This window comes from Salmo salar, chromosome ssa02 (assembly GCF_905237065.1).
Source record: "Salmo salar chromosome ssa02, Ssal_v3.1, whole genome shotgun sequence".
Classification (NCBI taxonomy): domain Eukaryota; kingdom Metazoa; phylum Chordata; class Actinopteri; order Salmoniformes; family Salmonidae; genus Salmo; species Salmo salar.
This window is the reverse complement of record NC_059443.1, coordinates 71,827,301-71,849,026: the sequence shown is the minus strand read 5'-3', so window position 1 is coordinate 71,849,026 and position 21,726 is coordinate 71,827,301. Positions and strand designations below refer to the sequence as shown.

Here is a 21,726-nt window from a genome sequence, read left to right as displayed (position 1 = left end):
CTTGGAGACAGGTGATGGATGGGTATGTACTGTCGTCTTGGAGACGTGATGGATGGGTATGTACTGTAGTCTTGGAGACAGGTGATGGATGGGTATGTACTGCCGTCTTGGAGACAGGTGATGGATGGGTATGTACTGTCGTCTTGGAGACGTGATGGATGGGTATGTACTGTCGTCTTGGAGACAGGTGATGGATGGGTATGTACTGCCGTCTTCGAGACAGGTGATGGATGGGTATGTACTGTAGTCTTGGAGACAGGTGATGGATGGGTATGTACTGTCGTCTTGGAGACATGTGATGGATGGGTATGTACTGCCGTCTTCGAGACAGGTGATGGATGGGTATGTACTGTAGTCTTGGAGACAGGTGATGGATGGGTATGTACTGTAGTCTTGGAGACAGGTGATGAATGGGTATGTACTGTCGTCTTGGAGACAGGTGATGAATGGGTATGTACTGTTGTCTTGGAGACAGGTGATGGATGGGTATGTACTGTCGTCTTGGAGACATGTGATGGATGGGTATGTACTGTAGTCTTGGAGACAGGTGATGGATGGGTATGTACTGTCGTCTTGGAGACAGGTGATGGATGGGTATGTACTGTCGTCTTGGAGACAGGTGATGAATGGGTATGTACTGTCGTCTTGGAGACAGGTGATGGATGGGTATGTACTGTCATCTTGGAGACAGGTGATGGATGGGTATGTACTGTTGTCTTGGAGACAGGTGATGGATGGGTATGTACTGTAGTCTTGGAGACAGGTGATGAATGGGTATGTACTGTCGTCTTCGAGACAGGTGATGGATGGGTATGTACTGTAGTCTTGGAGACAGGTGATGGATGGGTATGTACTGTTGTCTTGGAGACAGGTGATGGATGGGTATGTACTGTAGTCTTGGAGACAGGTGATGGATGGGTATGTACTGTCGTCTTGGAGACAGGTGATGGATGGGTATGTACTGTAGTCTTGGAGACAGGTGATGGATGGGTTTGTACTGTAGTCTTGGAGACAGGTGATGGATGGGTATGTACTGTAGTCTTGGAGACAGGTGATGGATGGGTATGTACTGTCATCTTGGAGACAGGTGATGGATGGGTATGTACTGTCGTCTTGGAGACGTGATGGATGGGTATGTACTGTAGTCTTGGAGACAGGTGATGGATGGGTATGTACTGTCGTCTTGGAGACAGGTGATGGATGGTTATGTACTGTCGTCTTGGAGACATGTGATGGATGGGTTTGTACTGTCGTCTTGGAGACAGGTGATGGATGGGTATGTACTGTCGTCTTGGAAACAGGTGATGGATGGGTATGTACTGTCATCTTGGAGACAGGTGATGGATGGGTATGTACTGTTGTCTTGGAGACAGGTGATGGATGGGTATGTACTGTAGTCTTGGAGACAGGTGATGAATGGGTATGTACTGTCGTCTTCGAGACAGGTGATGGATGGGTATGTACTGTAGTCTTGGAGACAGGTGATGGATGGGTATGTACTGTGGTCTTGGAGACAGGTGATGGATGGGTATGTACTGTAGTCTTGGAGACAGGTGATGGATCGGTATGTACTGTCATCTTGGAGACAGGTGATGGATGGTTATGTACTGTCGTCTTGAGACACAGGTGATGGATGGTATGTACTGTCGTCTTGGAGACAGGTGATGAATGGGTATGTACTGTCGTCTTGGAGACAGGTGATGGATGGGTATGTACTGTAGTCTTGGAGACAGGTGATGGATGGGTATGTACTGTCATCTTGGAGACAGGTGATGGATGGGTATGTACTGTCATCTTGGAGACAGGTGATGGATGGGTATGTACTGTAGTCTTGGAGACAGGTGATGAATGGGTATGTACTGTAGTCTTGGAGACAGGTGATGAATGGGTATGTACTGTAGTCTTGGAGACATGTGATGAATGGGTATGTACTGTCGTCTTGGAGACAGGTGATGAATGGGTATGTACTGTCGTCTTGGAGACAGGTGATGGATGGGTATGTACTGTAGTCTTGGAGACAGGTGATGAATGGGTATGTACTGTCGTCTTGGAGACAGGTGATGGATGGGTATGTACTGTAGTCTTGGAGACAGGTGATGAATGGGTATGTACTGTCGTCTTGAAAACCTTTCATTATGTTTCCTTGATCTTTGGGGATTTGAGCCTGGGTTGTTGTCTGAAGGGGTTGCTGTCTGAGGGGGTTGCTGTCTGAGGGTTGCAGACTGAGGGGGTTGCTGTCTGAGGGGGTTGCTGTCTGAGGGGGTTGCTGTCTGAGGGGCTTGCTGTCTGAGGGGGTTGCTGTCTGAGGGGGTTGCTGTCTGAGGGGGTTGCAGACTGAGGGGGTTGCTGTCTGAGGGGGTTGCTGTCTGAGGGGGTTGCAGTCTGAAGGGGTTGCTGTCTGAGGGTTGCAGACTGAGGGGGTTGCTGTCTGAGGGGGTTGCAGACTGAGGGGGTTGCTGTCTGAGGGGTTGCTGTCTGAGGGGGTTGCTGTCTGAGGGGGTTGCTGTCTGAGGGTTGCAGACTGAGGAGGTTGCTGTCTGAGGGGGTTGCTGTCTGAGGGGGTTGCTGTCTGAGTGGCTTGCTGTCTGAGGGGGTTGCTGTCTGAGGGGGTTGCTGTCTAAGGGGGTTGCAGACTGAGGGGGTTGCTGTCTGAGGGGGTTGCTGTCTGAGGGGGTTGCAGACTGAGGGGGTTGCTGTCTGAGGGGGTTGCAGACTGAGGGGGTTGCAGACTGAGGGGGTTGCTGTCTGAGGGGGTTGCTGTCTGAGGGGGTTGCTGTCTGAGGGTTGCAGACTGAGGGGGTTGCTGTCTGAGGGGGTTGCTGTCTGAGGGGGTTGCTGTCTGAGGGGGTTGCTGTCTGAGGGTTCCAGACTGAGGGGTTGCTGTCTGAGGGGGTTGCTGTCTGAGGGGGTTGCTGTCTGAGGGGTTGCTGTCTGAGGGGTTGCTGTCTGAGGGGTTGCTGTCTGAGGGTTCCAGACTGAGGGGTTGCTGTCTGAGGGGGTTGCTGTCTGAGGGTTGCAAACTGAGGGGTTGCTGTCTGAGGGGTTGCTGTCTGTCTCCCAACATGAGATCTGTGGGCATGACTTGAGTATTAGTGTGATATGTGATACGTTTCTGCCCTTTGTGAATACAATTTGATTGATTGATTAAAAGTCTAATTTCTTTCCATTTGAATCCGGAACCTTTGCCTTCTCACCTGCCCCACGGCTGAAGCCGGTCTTGACCTGCACCTCGTACTTGAATGTTCCGTCGTGTCCACAGAGCGGCACCGTCCCCGCCCTCCTCAGGTCCAGCTGGTCAAGTTTATGTAAGATGGCCGCCGCCACGGCGTAACACAGCAACCCCACCACACACGTCAACAACACCACCAGGCTGGGACCCCCCCGCTCCTAAAGGACGAGAGGAGAGTGTGAGAAAATGTGTGTGTGTGAAAGTCAGCTGATTTCACAGTATGGCATCGTAACATTACCGTGTGTTTCCTCAGGCGGTTGGCTTGGACCAGATGTGTATTACTTGGTGTGTCAAAATAAATTACATTTTATTGGTCACATACACATGGTTAGCAGATGTTATTGGTCACATATACACATGGTTAGCAGATGTTATTGGTCACATACACATGGTTAGCAGATGTTATTGGTCACATATACACATGCTTAGCAGATGTTATTGGTCACATACACATGCTTAGCAGATGTTATTGGTCACATACACATGGTTAGCAGATGTTATTGGTCACATACACATGGTTAGCAGGTGTTATTGGTCACATACACATGCTTAGCAGATGTTATTGGTCACATACACATGCTTAGCAGATGTTATTGGTCACATATACACATGCTTAGCAGATGTTATTAGTCACATACACATGGTTAGCAGAAGTTATTGGTCACATACACATGGTTAGCAGATGTTATTGGTCACATACACATGCTTAGCAGATGTTATTGGTCACATACACATGGTTAGCAGATGTTATTGGTCACATACACATGGTTAGCAGATGTTATTGGTCACATACACATGGTTAGCAGATGTTATTGGTCACATACACATGGTTAGCAGATGTTATTGGTCACATATACACATGCTTAGCAGATGTTATTGGTCACATACACATGGTTAGCAGATGTTATTGGTCACATACACATGCTTAGCAGATGTTATTGGTCACATATACACATGCTTAGCAGATGTTATTGGTCACATACACATGGTTAGCAGATGTTATTGGTCACATACACATGGTTAGCAGATGTTATTGGTCACATACACATGGTTAGCAGATGTTATTGGTCACATACACATGGTTAGCAGATGTTATTGGTCACATACACATGGTTAGCAGATGTTATTGGTCACATACACATGGTTAGCAGATGTTATTGGTCACATACACATGGTTAGCAGATGTTATTGGTCACATACACATGGTTAGCAGATGTTATTGGTCACATATACACATGCTTAGCAGATGTTATTGGTCACATACACATGGTTAGCAGATGTTATTGGTCACATACACATGCTTAGCAGATGTTATTGGTCACATATACACATGCTTAGCAGATGTTATTGGTCACATACACATGGTTAGCAGATGTTATTGGTCACATACACATGGTTAGCAGATGTTATTGGTCACATACACATGGTTAGCAGATGTTATTGGTCACATACACATGGTTAGCAGATGTTATTGGTCACATACACATGGTTAGCACATGTTATTGGTCACATACACATGGTTAGCAGGTGTTATTGGTCACATACACATGGTTAGCAGATGTTAACGTGAGTGTAGTGAAATGCTTGTGCTTCTAGTTCCGACAGTGCAGTAATATCTAACAAGTAATCTACCAATTCCACAACAACTACCTTATACACACAAGTGTAAAGGAATGAATATGTACGTGTAGCGGCAAAGGCAAGATGCAGTAGATGGTATAAAATGAGATGAGTAATGTAAGATAAGTAAACATTACTAATGTGGCATTATTTAAAGTGACTAGTGATCCATTTATTAAAGTGGCCAATGATTTGAGTCTGTATGTAGGCAGCAGCCACTCAATGTTAGTGATGGCTGTTTAACAGTCTGATGGCCTTGAGATAGAAGCTGTTTTTCAGTCTCTCGGTCCCAGCTTTGATGCACCTGTACTGACCTCACCTTCTGGATGATAGCAGGGCGAACAGGCAGTGGCTCGGGTGGTTGTTGTCCTTGATGATATTTTTGTCCTTCCTGTGAGAACGGGTGGTGTAGGTGTCCTGGAGGGCAGGTAGTTTGCCCCCGGTGATGCGTTGTGCAGACCTCACTACCCTCTGGAGAGCCTTCCAGTTATGGGCGGAGCAGCTGCCGTACCAGGTGGTGATACAGCCCGACAGGATGCTCTCAATTTGTAAAAGTTTGTGAAGGTTTTAGGTGACAAGCCACATTTCTTCAGCCTCCTGAGGTACAAGAGGAGCTGCTGCGTCTTCTTCACCACGCTGTCTGTGTGGGTGGACCATTTCAGTTTGTCCGTGATGTGTACGCCGAGGAACTTAAAACTCTCCACCTTCTCCACTACTGTCCCGTCGGTGTGGATAGGGGGGGTGCTCCCTCTGCTGTTTCCTGAAGTCCACGATCATCTCCTTTGTTTTGTTGACGTTGAGTGAGAGGTTGTTTTCCTGACACCACACTTCGAGGGCCCTCACCACCTCCCTGTAGGCCGTCTCGTCGTCATTGGTAATCAAGACCACTATTGTTGTGTTGTCTGCAAACTTGATGATTGAGTTGAAGGCGTGCATGGCCACGCAGTCGTGGGTGAACAGGGAGTACAGGAGGAGGCTGAGCACGCACCCTTGTGGGGCCCCAGTGTTGAGGATCAGCGAAGTGGAGATGTTGTTTCCTACCTCCACCACCTGGGGGCGGCACGTCAGAAAGTCCAGGACCCAATTGCATAGGGCGGGGTTCAGACCCAGGGCCTCAAGCTTAATAATAAGCTTGGAGGGTACTATGGTGTTGAATGCTGAGCTGTAGTCAACGAACATCATTCTTACATAGGTATTCCTCTTGTCCAGATGGGATAGGGCAGTGTGCAGCGTGATGGCAATTGCATTGTCTGTGGACCTGTTGGGGCGGTATGCAAACTGAAGTGGGTCTAGGGTGGTCGGTAAGGTGGTGGTGATATGATCCTTAACTAGCCTCTCAAAGCACTTCATGATGACAGAAGTGAGTGCTATGGGGCGATAGTCATTTAGTTCAGTTATCTTTGCCTTCTTGGGTACAGGAACAATGGTGGCCATCTTGAAGCATGTGGGGACAGCAGACTGGGATAGGGCGAGATTGAATATGTCCGTAAACACATCAGCCAGCTGGTCTGGGCATGCTCTGAGGGATGCCGTCTGGGCCAGTAGCCTTGGGAGGGTTAACACGTTTAAATGTCTTACTCACATCGGCCACGGAGAAGTAGAGGGGAGGCCTGCAGTCCTTGGTAGCGGGTCGCATCGGTGGCAATGTATTATCCTCAAAGCGGGCGAAGAAGGTGTTTCGTTTGTCTGGAAGCAAGACGTCAGTGTCCGTGACATGGCTGGTTTTCTTTTTGTAGTCCGTAATTGCCACATACATCTAGTGTCTGAGCCGTTGAATTGCGACTCCATTTTGTCCCTATACCATCATATCGTTTGCTTGATTGCCTCGCGGTAGGGAATAACTACACTGTTTGTATTCGGCCATATTCTCAGTCATCTTTCCATGGTTAAATGCGGTGGGTCGCGCTTTCAGTTTTGCGCAACTTCCGCCATCTATCCACAGTTTCTGGTTAGGGTAGGTTTTAGTAGTCACCGTGGGTACAACATCTCCAATGCACTTCCTTATAAACTCACTCACCGAATCAGCATATAAATCGATGTTATTCTTTGAGGCTGCCAGGAACATTTCCCAGTCCTCGTGATCAAAACAATCTTGAAGCGTGGCTTCTGATTGGTCAGACCAGCGTTGAATGGTTCTTGTCACGGGTGCATCCTGTTTGAGTTTCTGCCTATAGGACAGTAGGAGGAAAATGGAGTCGTGGTCGGATTTGCCGAAGGGAGGGCGGGGGAGGGCCTTGTATGCATCGCGGAAGTTGGAGTACCAGTGATCCAGTGTATTGCCCATACGAGTGCTACAGTCAATATGCTGATAGAATTTAGGTAGCCTTGTTTTCAGATTTACTTTGTTAAAATTACCAGATACAATAAATGTAGCCTCAGGATATATGGTTTCCAGCTTACATAGAGTCCAGTGAAGTTCCTTGAGGGCCGTTGTGGTATTTGCTTGAGGGGGGCTTTACACGGCTGTGACAATAACCGACGAGAATTCTATTGGGAGATGATATGGTCGGCATTTGATTGTAAGGAATTCTAAGTCAGGTGAACCAAAGGACTTGAGTTCCTCTATGTTGTTATGATTACACCATGAGTCGTTAATCATGAAGCATACACCCCCGCCCTTCTTCCCAGAGAGATGTTTATTTCTGTCGGTGCGACGCATGAAGAATCCCAGTGGCTGTACAGACACCAACAACATATCCCGAGAGAGCCATGTTTCCGTGAAACAGAGAATGTCACAATCTCTGATGTCTCTCTGGAAGGCAACCCTTGCCCTAATTTCGTCTACCTTGTTGTCTAGAGACTAGACATTGGCGAGTAATATTCTCCGAAGCGGTGAGAGGCAGCTCCGTCTTCCTCTTCTGCGGCAACGTTGTTTTGGGTCGGCCTCTGGTATTAGATCCAATGTCCTGGGTGGTGAACCGAACAAAGGATCCACTTCGTGAAAGTCGTATTCCTGGTCATAATGTTGATAAGTTGACGTCGCTCTGATATCCAATAGTTCTTCCCGGCTGAATGTAATAACACTTAAGATTTTCTGGGCTAACAATGTAAGAAATTATATATAAAAAAACAAAATACTGCATAGTTTCCTAAGGACTAGAAGCGAGGCGACCATCTCTGTCGGCGCCATCTGTGTGTGTATTATCAGGTGTGTGTGTGTGTATTATCAGGTGTGTGTGTGTATTATCAGGTGTGTGTGTGTATTATCAGGTGTGTGTGTTTATTATCAGGTGTGTGTGTGTGTATTATCAGGTGTGTGTGTGTGTATTATCAGGTGCGTGTGTATTATCAGGTGTGTGTGTGTGTGTATTATTAGGTGTGTGTGTGTTTATCAGGTGTGTGTGTGTGTGTATTATCAGGTGTGTGTGTGTGTATTATCAGGTGTGTGTGTGTTTATCAGGTATATGTGTGTTTATCAGGTATATGTGTGTGTATTATTAGGTGTGTGTGTGTGTGTGTGTATTACCAGGTGTGTGTGTGTATTATTAGGTGTGTGTGTATTATCAGGTGTGTGTGTGTGTATTATTAGGTGTGTGTGTGTGTGTATTATCAGGTGTGTGTTTATTATCAGGTGTATCTCTACTTTAAAAATATATATTTAACCTTTATTTAACTAGGCAAGTCAGTTAAGAACAAATTATTATTTACAATGACGGCCTAGGAACAGTGGGTTAACTGCATTGTTCAGGGCAGAACAACAGATTTTTACCTTGTCAGCTTGGGATTCGATCTAGCAACCTTTCGGTTACTGGCCCAATGCTCTAACCACTAGGCTACCTGCTGCCCCTACTTACAGGCCGTATGAAGGTGACAGCGTCAGGTGGAACGAAGAGACTGGCAGCGAAAGCTGTGAGGTGACGGGTGCTGCAGACGGCCCGGCTGGCATTAGTCTCTGCCAGTGGCACCATGCCGTCTGTACGCCACAGCTTGGCGCTCTCGCTGAAGTACTGGCACAGGGACGCAAACACACCCACCTAGAGAAGGGATGGAATGAGTCAGAGAAATATTTAGAAGGGAAGGGTTTTCAACACAGGTCAACACTTGGTTTCCTTCTTAGAAAGTTTGTCAGTGTGTGTCACCACCCTAGACAGAGGAAGGGTTTAAGAACAGATTCTATGAACTACATATGCTCACTGGATAGTTTATTAGGTACACCCATCTAGTGCCCAGTCGAACCCCCCCCCCACCCCTACCCATTTCCCTCCTGAACAGCCAGAATTCTTCGGGGCATGGATTCTACAAGGTGTCGGGGACGTTCCACAGGGATGCTGGTTCATGCTGACGCGATGGCGTTACACAGTTGCTGCAGATTGGACGGTGGTACATTCCTGCTGTCAACAGCCTGCTCCATCTCATCCCAGAGATGTTCTATTGGGTTTGGTCAGCAACAACGTTCTGATTGGCTGTGGCGTTCCATCGGTGCTCAGTTGGTATCAAGAGACCTAACGTGTGCTAGGAAAACATTCCCCACACCAGTACACCACCGCCACCAGGCAGGATGGGTCCATTGTCCAGTGTTGGTGACGGCCTGCCCACTGGAGCCACTTCTTCATGTTTATAGCTGATAGGAGTGGAACCCGGTGTGGTCGTCTGCTGTAATAGCCAATCCGGGACAAGGAGGGGCGAGTTGTGTGTTCTGAGATGGCCTTCTGCACACCACTGTTGTACTGCTCCGTTATTTGCCTGTTTGTGGCCCCGAATGTTCACTTGCACGATTCTTGCCATTCTCTTTCGACCTCTCTCATCAACGAGCTGTTTTCACCCACAGGACTGCCGCTGACTGGATGTTTTGTGTTTGTCTCATCATTCTCTGTAAACCCTAGACACTGTCGTGTGTGAAAAGCCCAGGGGGCGGCCGTTTCTAAGACATTGGATCCGGCGTACCTGGCACCAACGATCATACCACGCTCAGAGTCTCTTAGGTCACTTGTCTTGGCCATTTTAACGTTCAATGGAACAGTAACTGAATGCCTCGATGCCTGTCTGCCTGCTTTATATAGCAAGCCCTGGACACGTGACTCACTGTCTGTAGGAGCTAACCATGTCGGTGTACGAGGTGGTGTACCTAACACTATCTGTAGGAGCTAACCATGTCGGTGTACGAGGTGGTGTACCTAACACTGTCTGTAGGAGCTAACCATGTCGGTGTACGAGGTGGTGTACCTAACACTGTCTGTAGGAGCTAACCATGTCGGTGTACGAGGTGGTCTACCTAACACTGTCTGTAGGAGCTAACCATGTCGGTGTACGAGGTGGTCTACCTAACACTGTCTGTAGGAGCTAACCATGTCGGTGTACGAGGTGGTGTACCTAACACTGTCTGTAGGAGCTAACCATGTCGGTGTACGAGGTGGTGTACCTAACACTGTCTGTAGGAGCTAACCATGTCGGTGTACGAGGTGGTGTACCTAACACTGTCTGTAGGAGCTAACCATGTCGGTGTACGAGGTGGTCTACCTAACACTGTCTGTAGGAGCTAACCATGTCGGTGTACGAGGTGGTCTACCTAACACTGTCTGTAGGAGCTAACCATGTCGGTGTACGAGGTGGTGTACCTAACACTGTCTGTAGGAGCTAACCATGTCGGTGTACGAGGTGGTGTACCTAACACTGTCTGTAGGAGCTAACCATGTCGGTGTACGAGGTGGTGTACCTAACACTGTCTGTAGGAGCTAACCATGTCGGTGTACGAGGTGGTGTACCTAACACTGTCTGTAGGAGCTAACCATGTCGGTGTACGAGGTGGTCTACCTAACACTGTCTGTAGGAGCTAACCATGTCGGTGTACGAGGTGGTGTACCTAACACTGTCTGTAGGAGCTAACCATGTCGGTGTACGAGGTGGTGTACCTAACACTGTCTGTAGGAGCTAACCATGTCGGTGTACGAGGTGGTCTACCTAACACTGTCTGTAGGAGCTAACCATGTCGGTGTACGAGGTGGTCTACCTAACACTGTCTGTAGGAGCTAACCATGTCAGTGTACGAGGTGGTGTACCTAACACTGTCTGTAGGAGCTAACCATGTCGGTGTACGAGGTGGTCTACCTAACACTGTCTGTAGGAGCTAACCATGTCGGTGTACGAGGTGGTCTACCTAACACTGTCTGTAGGAGCTAACCATGTCGGTGTACGAGGTGGTGTACCTAACACTGTCTGTAGGAGCTAACCATGTCGGTGTACGAGGTGGTGTACCTAACACTGTCTGTAGGAGCTAACCATGTCGGTGTACGAGGTGGTCTACCTAACACTGTCTGTAGGAGCTAACCATGTCGGGTGTACGAGGTGGTGTACCTAACACTGTCTGTAGGAGCTAACCATGTCGGTGTACGAGGTGGTGTACCTAACACTGTCTGTAAGAGCTAACCATGTCGGTGTACGAGGTGGTGTACCTAACACTGTCTGTAGGAGCTAACCATGTCGGTGTACGAGGTGGTGTACCTAACACTGTCTGTAGGAGCTAACCATGTCGGTGTACGAGGTGGTCTACCTAACACTGTCTGTAGGAGCTAACCATGTCGGTGTACGAGGTGGTGTACCTAACACTGTCTGTAGGAGCTAACCATGTCGGTGTACGAGGTGGTGTACCTAACACTGTCTGTAGGAGCTAACCATGTCGGTGTACGAGGTGGTGTACCTAACACTGTCTGTAGGAGCTAACCATGTCGGTGTACGAGGTGGTCTACCTAACACTGTCTGTAGGAGCTAACCATGTCGGTGTACGAGGTGGTGTACCTAACACTGTCTGTAGGAGCTAACCATGTCGGTGTACGAGGTGGTGTACCTAACACTGTCTGTAGGAGCTAACCATGTCGGTGTACGAGGTGGTCTACCTAACACTGTCTGTAGGAGCTAACCATGTCGGTGTACGAGGTGGTGTACCTAACACTGTCTGTAGGAGCTAACCATGTCGGTGTACGAGGTGGTGTACCTAACACTGTCTGTAGGAGCTAACCATGTCGGTGTACGAGGTGGTCTACCTAACACTGTCTGTAGGAGCTAACCATGTCGGTGTACGAGGTGGTGTACCTAACACTGTCTGTAGGAGCTAACCATGTCGGTGTACGAGGTGGTCTACCTAACACTGTCTGTAGGAGCTAACCATGTCGGTGTACGAGGTGGTGTACCTAACACTGTCTGTAGGAGCTAACCATGTCGGTGTACGAGGTGGTCTACCTAACACTGTCTGTAGGAGCTAACCATGTCGGTGTACGAGGTGGTCTACCTAACACTGTCTGTAGGAGCTAACCATGTTGGTGTACGAGGTGGTGTACCTAACACTGTCTGTAGGAGCTAACCATGTCGGTGTACGAGGTGGTGTACCTAATAAACTGTTCTGTAAGTGTATGTATAATGCTTTATAACGTCCTTTATAATGCACTTAAAATGTGTTATGACACTGACTCAAAGCGCCCATGAATTATACATTTAAGTTTTAACAAACACCCACCTCCAGACGCACCCCCGCGCTGGGGGAGTCAGTGGTACAGCCCGTTGTCACGTTGACATAGTAGTCCAGGGTCGTGTCATGGGACCTGGGCAACCGGAGAAGAGAGAGGGTGGTTGGTTGGATCTGAGCAAAATGGCTGCCGAAGTTGACATGTATACACAGCATTTACAGTATGAACAAAGTCTCTATTGAAGTGTTTCACTGTCTTGATAAGAGGAAGTTCATCTCATGACTTAACATAAGACATCCAGAGGAGAGACCGCTTAGACAGACGAGAGAGACAGAGAGAGACCGTTTAGACAGACGAGAGAGACAGAGATAGACCACTTAGACAGACGAGAGAGACAGAGAGAGACCGTTTAGACAGACGAGAGAGACAGAGAGAGACCGCTTAGACAGACGAGAGAGACAGAGATAGACCACTTAGACAGACGAGAGAGACCGAGAGAGACCGCTTAGACAGACAGAGAGAGACCACTTAGACAGACGAGAGAGACAGAGAGAGACCGTTTAGACAGACGAGAGAGACAGAGAGAGACCGCTTAGACAGACAGAGAGAGACAGAGAGAGACCGCTTAGACAGACAGAGAGAGACAGAGAGAGACCACTTAGACAGACAGAGAGAGACCACTTAGACAGACGAGAGAGACAGAGAGAGACAGTTTAGACAGACGAGAGAGACAGAGAAAGACCACTTAGACAGAGAGAGACCGCTTAGACAGACGAGAGACTACTTAAAGAGAGAGACAGACAGAGACCACTTAGAGACAGACAGAGAGAGAGAGAGAGAGATACAATGAAGCAATAAGGCCCGAGGGCAGCACCTGGATCCAGTAATGTATAATATTCATAGTAGGGTGACGACCACTGTTCCCTCTAAGTGCTTTCTGCACTGAGCAAATTTCAGGTCTGCTGAGCGAAAACTTGAATGTTGTGAAAATTCTGTGCAACTTCTGGCGCGCGTTTACTGTGATCACTGAGGCTGTACCAGCTTTAAGTTACAGTTTTAACCGTGATAACTGAGGCTGTACCAGCTTTAAGTTACAGTTATAACAGTGATAACTGAGGCTGTACCAGCTTTAAGTTACAGTTTTAACAGTGGTCACTGAGGCTGTACCAGCTTTAAGTTACAGTTTTAACCGTGATAACTGAGGCTGTACCAGCTTTAAGTTACAGTTATAACAGTGATCACTGAGGCTGTACCAGCTTTAAGTTACAGTTTTAACAGTGGTCACTGAGGCTGTACCAGCTTTAAGTTACAGTTTTAACAGTGATCACTGAGGCTGTACCAGCTTTAAGTTACAGTTTTAACAGTGATCACTGAGGCTGTACCAGCTTTAAGTTACAGTTATAACAGTGGTCACTGAGGCTGTACCAGCTTTAAGTTACAGTTTTAACAGTGATCACTGAGGCTGTACCAGCTTTAAGTTACAGTTTTAACAGTGGTCACTGAGGCTGTACCAGCTTTAAGTTACAGTTATAACAGTGGTCACTGAGGCTGTACCAGCTTTAAGTTACAGTTATAACAGTGGTCACTGAGGCTGTACCAGCTTTAAGTTACAGTTTTAACAGTGATCACTGAGGCTGTACCAGCTTTAAGTTACAGTTATAACAGTGATCACTGAGGCTGTACCAGCTTTAAGTTACAGTTATAACAGTGATCACTGAGGCTGTACCAGCTTTAAGTTACAGTTATAACAGTGGTCACTGAGGCTGTACCAGCTTTAAGTTACAGTTTTAACAGTGATCACTGAGGCTGTACCAGCTTTAAGTTACAGTTATAACAGTGATCACTGAGGCTGTACCAGCTTTAAGTTACAGTTATAACAGTGATCACTGAGGCTGTACCAGCTTTAAGTTACAGTTATAACAGTGGTCACTGAGGCTGTACCAGCTTTAAGTTACAGTTATAACAGTGATAACTGAGGCTGTACCAGCTTTAAGTTACAGTTTTAACAGTGATCACTGAGGCTGTACCAGCTTTAAGTTACAGTTATAACAGTGGTCACTGAGGCTGTACCAGCTTTAAGTTACAGTTATAACAGTGATCACTGAGGCTGTACCAGCTTTAAGTTACAGTTATAACAGTGATAACTGAGGCTGTACCAGCTTTAAGTTACAGTTTTAACAGTGATCACTGAGGCTGTACCAGCTTTAAGTTACAGTTTTAACAGTGATCACTGAGGCTGTACCAGCTTTAAGTTACAGTTATAACAGTGATAACTGAGGCTGTACCAGCTTTAAGTTACAGTTTTAACAGTGATCACTGAGGCTGTACCAGCTTTAAGTTACAGTTTTAACAGTGATCACTGAGGCTGTACCAGCTTTAAGTTACAGTTATAACAGTGATCACTGAGGCTGTACCAGCTTTAAGTTACAGTTATAACAGTGATCACTGAGGCTGTACCAGCTTTAAGTTACAGTTATAACAGTGATCACTGAGGCTGTACCAGCTTTAAGTTACAGTTATAACAGTGATAACTGAGGCTGTACCAGCTTTAAGTTACAGTTATAACAGTGATAACTGAGGCTGTACCAGCTTTAAGTTACAGTTATAACAGTGGTCACTGAGGCTGTACCAGCTTTAAGTTACAGTTATAACAGTGGTCACTGAGGCTGTACCAGCTTTAAGTTACAGTTATAACAGTGGTCACTGAGGCTGTACCAGCTTTAAGTTACAGTTATAACAGTGATCACTGAGGCTGTACCAGCTTTAAGTTACAGTTATAACAGTGATCACTGAGGCTGTACCAGCTTTAAGTTACAGTTATAACAGTGATAACTGAGGCTGTACCAGCTTTAAGTTACAGTTATAACAGTGGTCACTGAGGCTGTACCAGCTTTAAGTTACAGTTATAACAGTGGTCACTGAGGCTGTACCAGCTTTAAGTTACAGTTTTAACAGTGATCACTGAGGCTGTACCAGCTTTAAGTTACAGTTTTAACAGTGGCCAAGTAGGCTACTGTGGCTATTTGGTCATAATGTAGACCTACCAGTTTGGTCTACCATCAAAAACAATGGAGAAAATGCATCCCATAACATTTTAACATGGAAATAGCTGTTCTATCATTCAGCCTACAGTAGCAGCCAATGTGTGGTGTTCAATGTAGGCCGATATTCCATGAGACTTTGAAAAAAAACATTCAGGGCTTGACATGAACCTGTTTATCCACTTGTCCTTCAGACAAGGAGGTGACTGAAAATGTTGTTGAGTCATTTCATGCAAGAAACCACTTTACAAAATAAAATGCCTTATTATTCCCATACCATTATTACAGAGAATCAGACAAATGATGCTACCCTCTGCCTATTGGCTACTTAGCTTATTCAAGGCCGTCTCAAAATACAACACTGCCCCTTTAAGACAAACAAGCTCTTAACCTGACTCCCTTTTTAAAGATGTCTAGAAATGCAAACGTGTTGTGTCCTGTAGGAAGCAACCACTCCCTCATTGCTGACTAAAACATATCTATAACTGGGCTAATAACTCACCAACTAGCAAAGGATATGAACAAACGTGGCTACATGCAGCTCTCGCTTTGATCTCAAAACAAGCTCATCTACTCACGACCGCTGATTCTGTAAAGACAGTCACGTTCAAAGTGAATGGCACATATATGGCAGTGGTTTATTTGCATATAGGCCTACTACGGCTCTGATTGGTTATGGTGCACTGGTCTGTGTAGTGGTGCATGTCAATGCAATAGAATCCTACTCCGATGCGTTCTGTCTACAACAGAATCTCTTTCACAGTTAGTTTTGCATACTAAGTCGTGCATAGTTCAGTTTATTTCGGTATGTTACATTGAAACTGGCTAATATTGCGTTGATTCGAGCATAATTCTCACAGGGAAACGTTGTTAGTGTTAACAGGGAAAACTAGAACGTTGAGTTGAGGTAATGTCTCGTGCTTCTCTGTGCAGGCTGATATTAATTCTGCGTGGCAGTCCATAGAAGGAACATTGACTCATTCCATATCACCGTGGCGACCACTCACTCTGGGGACAGGAAGAAGGTGTACTTCCTGTGGTCCAGGTCCCGCCCCCTGGTCATGCTGAGTGTGATGCGTTTCCTGTCTGTGAAGTTGAACTCGTTGGGCCAGTTGGAGGAGTGGAGGTAGGCCATGATGGAGGGGTCCCCGTCTGGAGAGGAGTAGGGGACAGGGGTGAGCTTACCTCCTCTTTGTACATCCCCTAAATACTGCCCCTGTACACTATTCAATTCGGTACAACTTTATTCATATCCCAAAAATGTCAATTACTTATTCGACTTGATTTGGCAATTGAGAAATACAATTTAGTCACACATACCCTGCTAACTTACTATAAAGAGGTACAGCTAAAGTGGGAATAGGTATTATATTGTGATTCTGTTCCTATTGTGATTCTGTTTCTATTGTGATTCTGTTCCTATTGTGATTATGTTCATATCGTGATGCTGTTCCTATCGTGATGCTGTTCCTATCGTGATGCTGTTTCTATTGTGATTCTGTTTCTATTGTGATTCTGTTTCTATTGTGATGCTGTTCCTATTGTGATTCTGTTTCTATTGTGATTCTGTTTCTATTGTGATGCTGTTCCTATTGTGATTCTGTTTCTATTGTGATTCTGTTTCTATTGTGATTCTATATTGTGATTCTATTGTGATTCTATTTCTATTGTGATTCCATTTCTATTGTGATTATATTATGATTCTGTTTCTATTGTGATTCTATTCCTATTGTGATTATATTCCTATTGAGATTCTATATTGTGATTATATTGTGATTCTGTTTCTATTGTGATTCTGTTCCTATCGTGATGCTGTTCCTATTGTGATGCTGTTCCTAGTGTGATTCTGTTCCTATCGTGATGCTGTTCCTATTGTGATTCTGTTTCTATTGTGATTCTGTTTCTATTGTGATACTGTTTCTATTGTGATTCTGTTTCTATTGTGATTCTGTTTCTATTGTGATGCTGTTCCTATTGTGATGCTGTTCCTAGTGTGATTCTGTTCCTATCGTGATGCTGTTCCTATTGTGATTCTGTTTCTATTGTGATTCTGTTTCTATTGTGATGCTGTTCCTTTTGTGATTCTGTTTCTATTGTGATTCTGTTTCTATTGTGATTATATATTGTGATTCTATTGTGATTCCATTTCTATTGTGATTATATTGTGATTCTGTTTCTATAGTGATTATATTCCTATTGTGATTATATTCCTATTGCGATTCTATATTGTGATTATATTGTGATTCTGTTTCTATTGTGATTCTATTCCTATTGTGATTCTATTTATATTGTGATTTTATTCCTATTGTGATTCTATTTATATTGTGATTATATTCCTATTGTGATTCTATTTATATTATGATTCTATTCCTATTGTGATTCTATTTATATTGTGATTCTATTCCTATTGTGATTCTATTCCTATTGTGATTCTATTCCTATTGTGATTATATTCCTATTGTGATTCTATTTATATTGTGATTCTATTGTGATTCTATTTCTATTGTAATTCTGTTTATATTGTGATTCTATTTATATTTTGATTCTAGTGTGATTATATTTCTATTGTGATTCTATTTATATTGTGATTCTATTTATATTGTGATTCTAGTGTGATTATATTTCTATTGTGATTCTATTCCTATGATTCTTACCGTCCAGGGTGGTGAAGTTGAGTTGGATGAACAGTCCGGCCTGCTGGTTGGAGTTACCGGCGCTGACCCGTACAATGACAGAGTCACACCGGCTCACGTTAATGGCCCCGGCTAAAGGGACTCCTGTCACCCCTTCCCCATTGCTGTCGGTGGCGCTGCCATTGTTCACGGCAACGGTGATGGCTTGGTTGTCGTCCAGGTCTGAGATTGGGATCTGGGAACCGTTCTCTGCCCGGAACTCCATGGAGGCCACCTAGAGTAGATTAGGATTGATTACAATTAGGATTAGAATAGATTAGAAGACATTGATATCAACATCATGAATCCTCATTAATAGAAAAGACATCATACAGACAGTACAAATAAAGAAGAAACAAGTCCATACCTCGGTACTGACTGTGTAGTTAGCCACAAAGTTAAAGGGGAACGGGTTGGGCTCCACCTGGAGAGGGGAGAGATGGGGAGAGATGGGGAGGGAGAGAGAGAGAGATTAAAAAAGGTATGAAGGAATACCCATCTATGATGACTTGATGAATGTGTACATGGGTTCTTTGACGAACAGTCACTCTCACACACACACACACACACACACACACACACACACACACACACACACACACACACACACACACACACACACACACACACACACACACACACACACACACACACACACACACGTACCTGGAACATGAGTTGTACCACGCTGGTAGCTACTCTGCTCAGACTGTTGTTGAAGGCTCTGGGGATGGAGAACCTTCTGCACTCTGGGGAGAACACAGTCCAATACAACTTGATTTAATAGAACACAATATAACTTTATTTAATAGAACACAATAGTATAGAGCTTTATATAATAGAACATAATAAAATAACTTTATTTAATAGAACAGAATAGTATAGAGCTTTATATAATAGAACATAATAAAATAACTTTATTTAATAGAACAGAATAGAATAACTTTATTTAATAATACAAGACAACACCCCCCCCTCCCTTCTCTCCTCTCTCACGCCCTCCACACACACTCACGCCCCCCACACACACACTCACACCTCACACACACACACACACACTCACCCCCCCTTCTCTCCTCTCTCTCCTCTCCCTTCCTTCCTCTCTCTCCTCTCCCTCCCATCCTCTCTCTCTTCTCCCTCCCTCCTCCTCCCTTCTTCTCTCCTCTCTCACGCCCCCCACTCACCCCCCTCCCTTCTCTCCTCTCTCACCCCCACACACCCCCTCCCTTCTCTCCTCTCTCACGCCCCCCCACTCACCCCCTCCCTTCCTCTCTCTCCTCTCCCTTCCTTACTCTCTCTCCTCTCCCTCCCTTCCTCTCTCTCCTCTCCCTCCCTCTCTCCTCTCCCTTCCTCCTCCTCCCTTCTTCTCTCCTCTCCCCCCCACTCACCCCTCCCTTCTCTCCTCTCTCACCCCCACACTCACACCTTTCCACCTCCACCTCTTACACCTACCCGGTGAGTCATCGTCTTGGTAACAGAACAGTGACTGGGGGTCGGCCCGTTTTCCCGTGGCGGCGATCTCCGTCCCCCGCAGCACCAGTGGTTCCTCGTTAAGGACGCGGGCGTGCATCAGGATACGCATCAGCGCCGACGACAGATTATAGGCCTTGGCTGCTACACGCAGGGGTGGGCCTCGGGGGGGAAGAGGTGGTGAGGCTGGGGAAGGGAGGAGAGGCCCGGCCCGAGGGAGGAGTCCATGTGGCGGTCGGGGTAGGGGGGGCCCAAGAGCTGCTGGGAGGCTGACTGGCTTACCTGGTGGATAAGGTCACCTGGAGGGAGGAGGAGAAAGGGGGGAGGAGGGAGGGAGGGAGGGAGGGAAAGGAGAGAGGAATGGGAGGAGTGGGTGGGAGGGAGAGAGGAGAGGAAGGGAGAAAGAGGAGGGAGGGAGAGGAGAGAGGAAGGGAGGGAGAGGAGAGAAAGGAAGGGAGGAGGAGGAGGAAGGGAGAGAGAGAGAGGAAGGGAGGAGGAAGAAGAAGGGAGAGAGAGAGGAAGGGAGGAGGAGGAGGGAGAGGAGAGAGAGAGGAAGGGAGGAGGAAGAAGAAGGGAGAGAGAGAGGAAGGGAGGAGGAGGAGGGAGAGGAGAGAGAGAGGAAGGGAGGAGGAGGGAGAGGAGAGAGAGAGGAAGGGAGGGAGAGGAGAGAGAGAGGAAGGGAGGAGGAGGAGGGAGAGAAGAGAGAGAGGAAGGAGGGAGAGGAGAGAGAGAGGAAGGGAGGAGGAGGAGGGAGAGAAGAGAGAGAGAGAGGAAGGGAGGGAGAGGAGAGGAGAGAGAGAGGAAGGGAGGAGGAGAAGGGAGAGGAGAGAGAGAGGAAGGGAGGGAGAGGAGAGAGAGGAAGGGAGGAGGAGGAGGGAGAGGAGAGAGAGAGAGGAAGGGAGAGAGGGAGGAAGGGAGGAAGAGGAGGAAGGGAGAGAGAGAGGAAGGGAGGGAGGAGGAGGAAGGGAGAGAGAGAGGAAGGGAGGAGGTGATAAAGATGAAACATTCTGTAGAGTCTTGGAAAGTAGTCTTAACCTGTTGGGGATAGGGGGCAGTATTTGCACGGCCGGATAAAAAACGTACCCGATTTAATCTGGTTACTACTCCTGCCCAGTAACTACTCCTGCCCAGTAGAATATGCATATAATTAGTAGATTAGGATAGAAAACACTCTAAAGTTTCTAAAACTGTTTGAATGGTGTCTGTGAGTATAACAGAACTCATATGGCAGTCAAAACCCTGAGACAAATCCTAACAGGAAATGGAAATCTGATGTGTGGAATCACTTCAAACATTTGCCATTGAAACACACAGGGACTTATTAATCATTTAGCACTTCCTAAGGCTTCCACTAGATGTCAACAGTATTTACTAAGTGGTTTGAGTCTTCTATGGTAGAAACTGACCCAAAGAGAGGCTGTGGAACTTGGTCACAGGGGGAGGTTCATTACTACTATGACGCGGGCGCCCATGGGAACCCTTTTGTTCCGAAACGTTTAGTAAGACAATGCAATCGTCCGCCTTGAATATTATTGAAGCTCTGGTTGAAAAAGGCCCTAAAGATTTATGTTATACAACGTTTGACATGTTTGAACGAACGTAAATATATATTTTTTGCACATTCGTGACGACAAGTCCCGCGCGCTTCAGTACATTATGAGTAGCCTTCGGAACGTGCTAACAAGAAGGAAGTATTGGGACATAAATTATTAACTTTTTCGACCAAACTACATTTGTTGTGGACCTGGGATTCCTGGAAGTGCCTTCTGATGAAGATAATCAAAGGTAAGGGAATATTTACAATAGTATATTTGATTTCAGATGGTTCCAAGATGGCGCTAACATGTATCGCCTAGCCTATTTTTCTGAGCATACCACGACGTTTATTGCAAAGTGTGATTTCCCAGTAAAGTTATTTTTAAATCTGGCAATGCGGTTGCATTCACGAGATGTTAATCTATAATTCTTTGAATGACAATATTAAATTTTAACAATGTTTTCGAATAGTAATTTTGTAAATTGTAGCGCTTATTCACCGGAAGCATTTGAGGGAAAATATTTTCTGAACGTCACACGCCGATGTAAAATGCTGTTTTTAGACATAAATATGAACTTTATCGAACAAAAAATGCATGTATTGTGTAACATGATGTCCTAGGAGTGTCAAAGGTTAGTGCTGCATTTAGCTGTGTTTTGGGTATTTGTGATGCATGCTAGTTGCTTTGAAAATGGCAGTGTGATTTTTTTTGGCAGGGTACTCTCCTAACATAATCTAATGTTTTGCTTTTGCTGTAAAG

General features: G+C 46.0%; 1 protein-coding gene across 1 annotated transcript in view; it reads right to left on the bottom strand.

Annotated features, from left to right (window-relative positions):
• LOC106592167 (polycystin-1) overlaps positions 1–21,726 on the bottom strand; it is a 184,731-nt gene that overhangs the window by 42,505 nt on the left and 120,500 nt on the right. Inside the window, 9 exon segments of the mRNA XM_045709451.1 lie at positions 3,195–3,387; positions 8,644–8,823; positions 12,297–12,381; positions 16,295–16,439; positions 17,942–18,194; positions 18,327–18,383; positions 18,626–18,708; positions 19,412–19,669; positions 19,672–19,728. Coding sequence (XP_045565407.1) covers positions 3,195–3,387; positions 8,644–8,823; positions 12,297–12,381; positions 16,295–16,439; positions 17,942–18,194; positions 18,327–18,383; positions 18,626–18,708; positions 19,412–19,669; positions 19,672–19,728 — 1,311 coding nt within the window.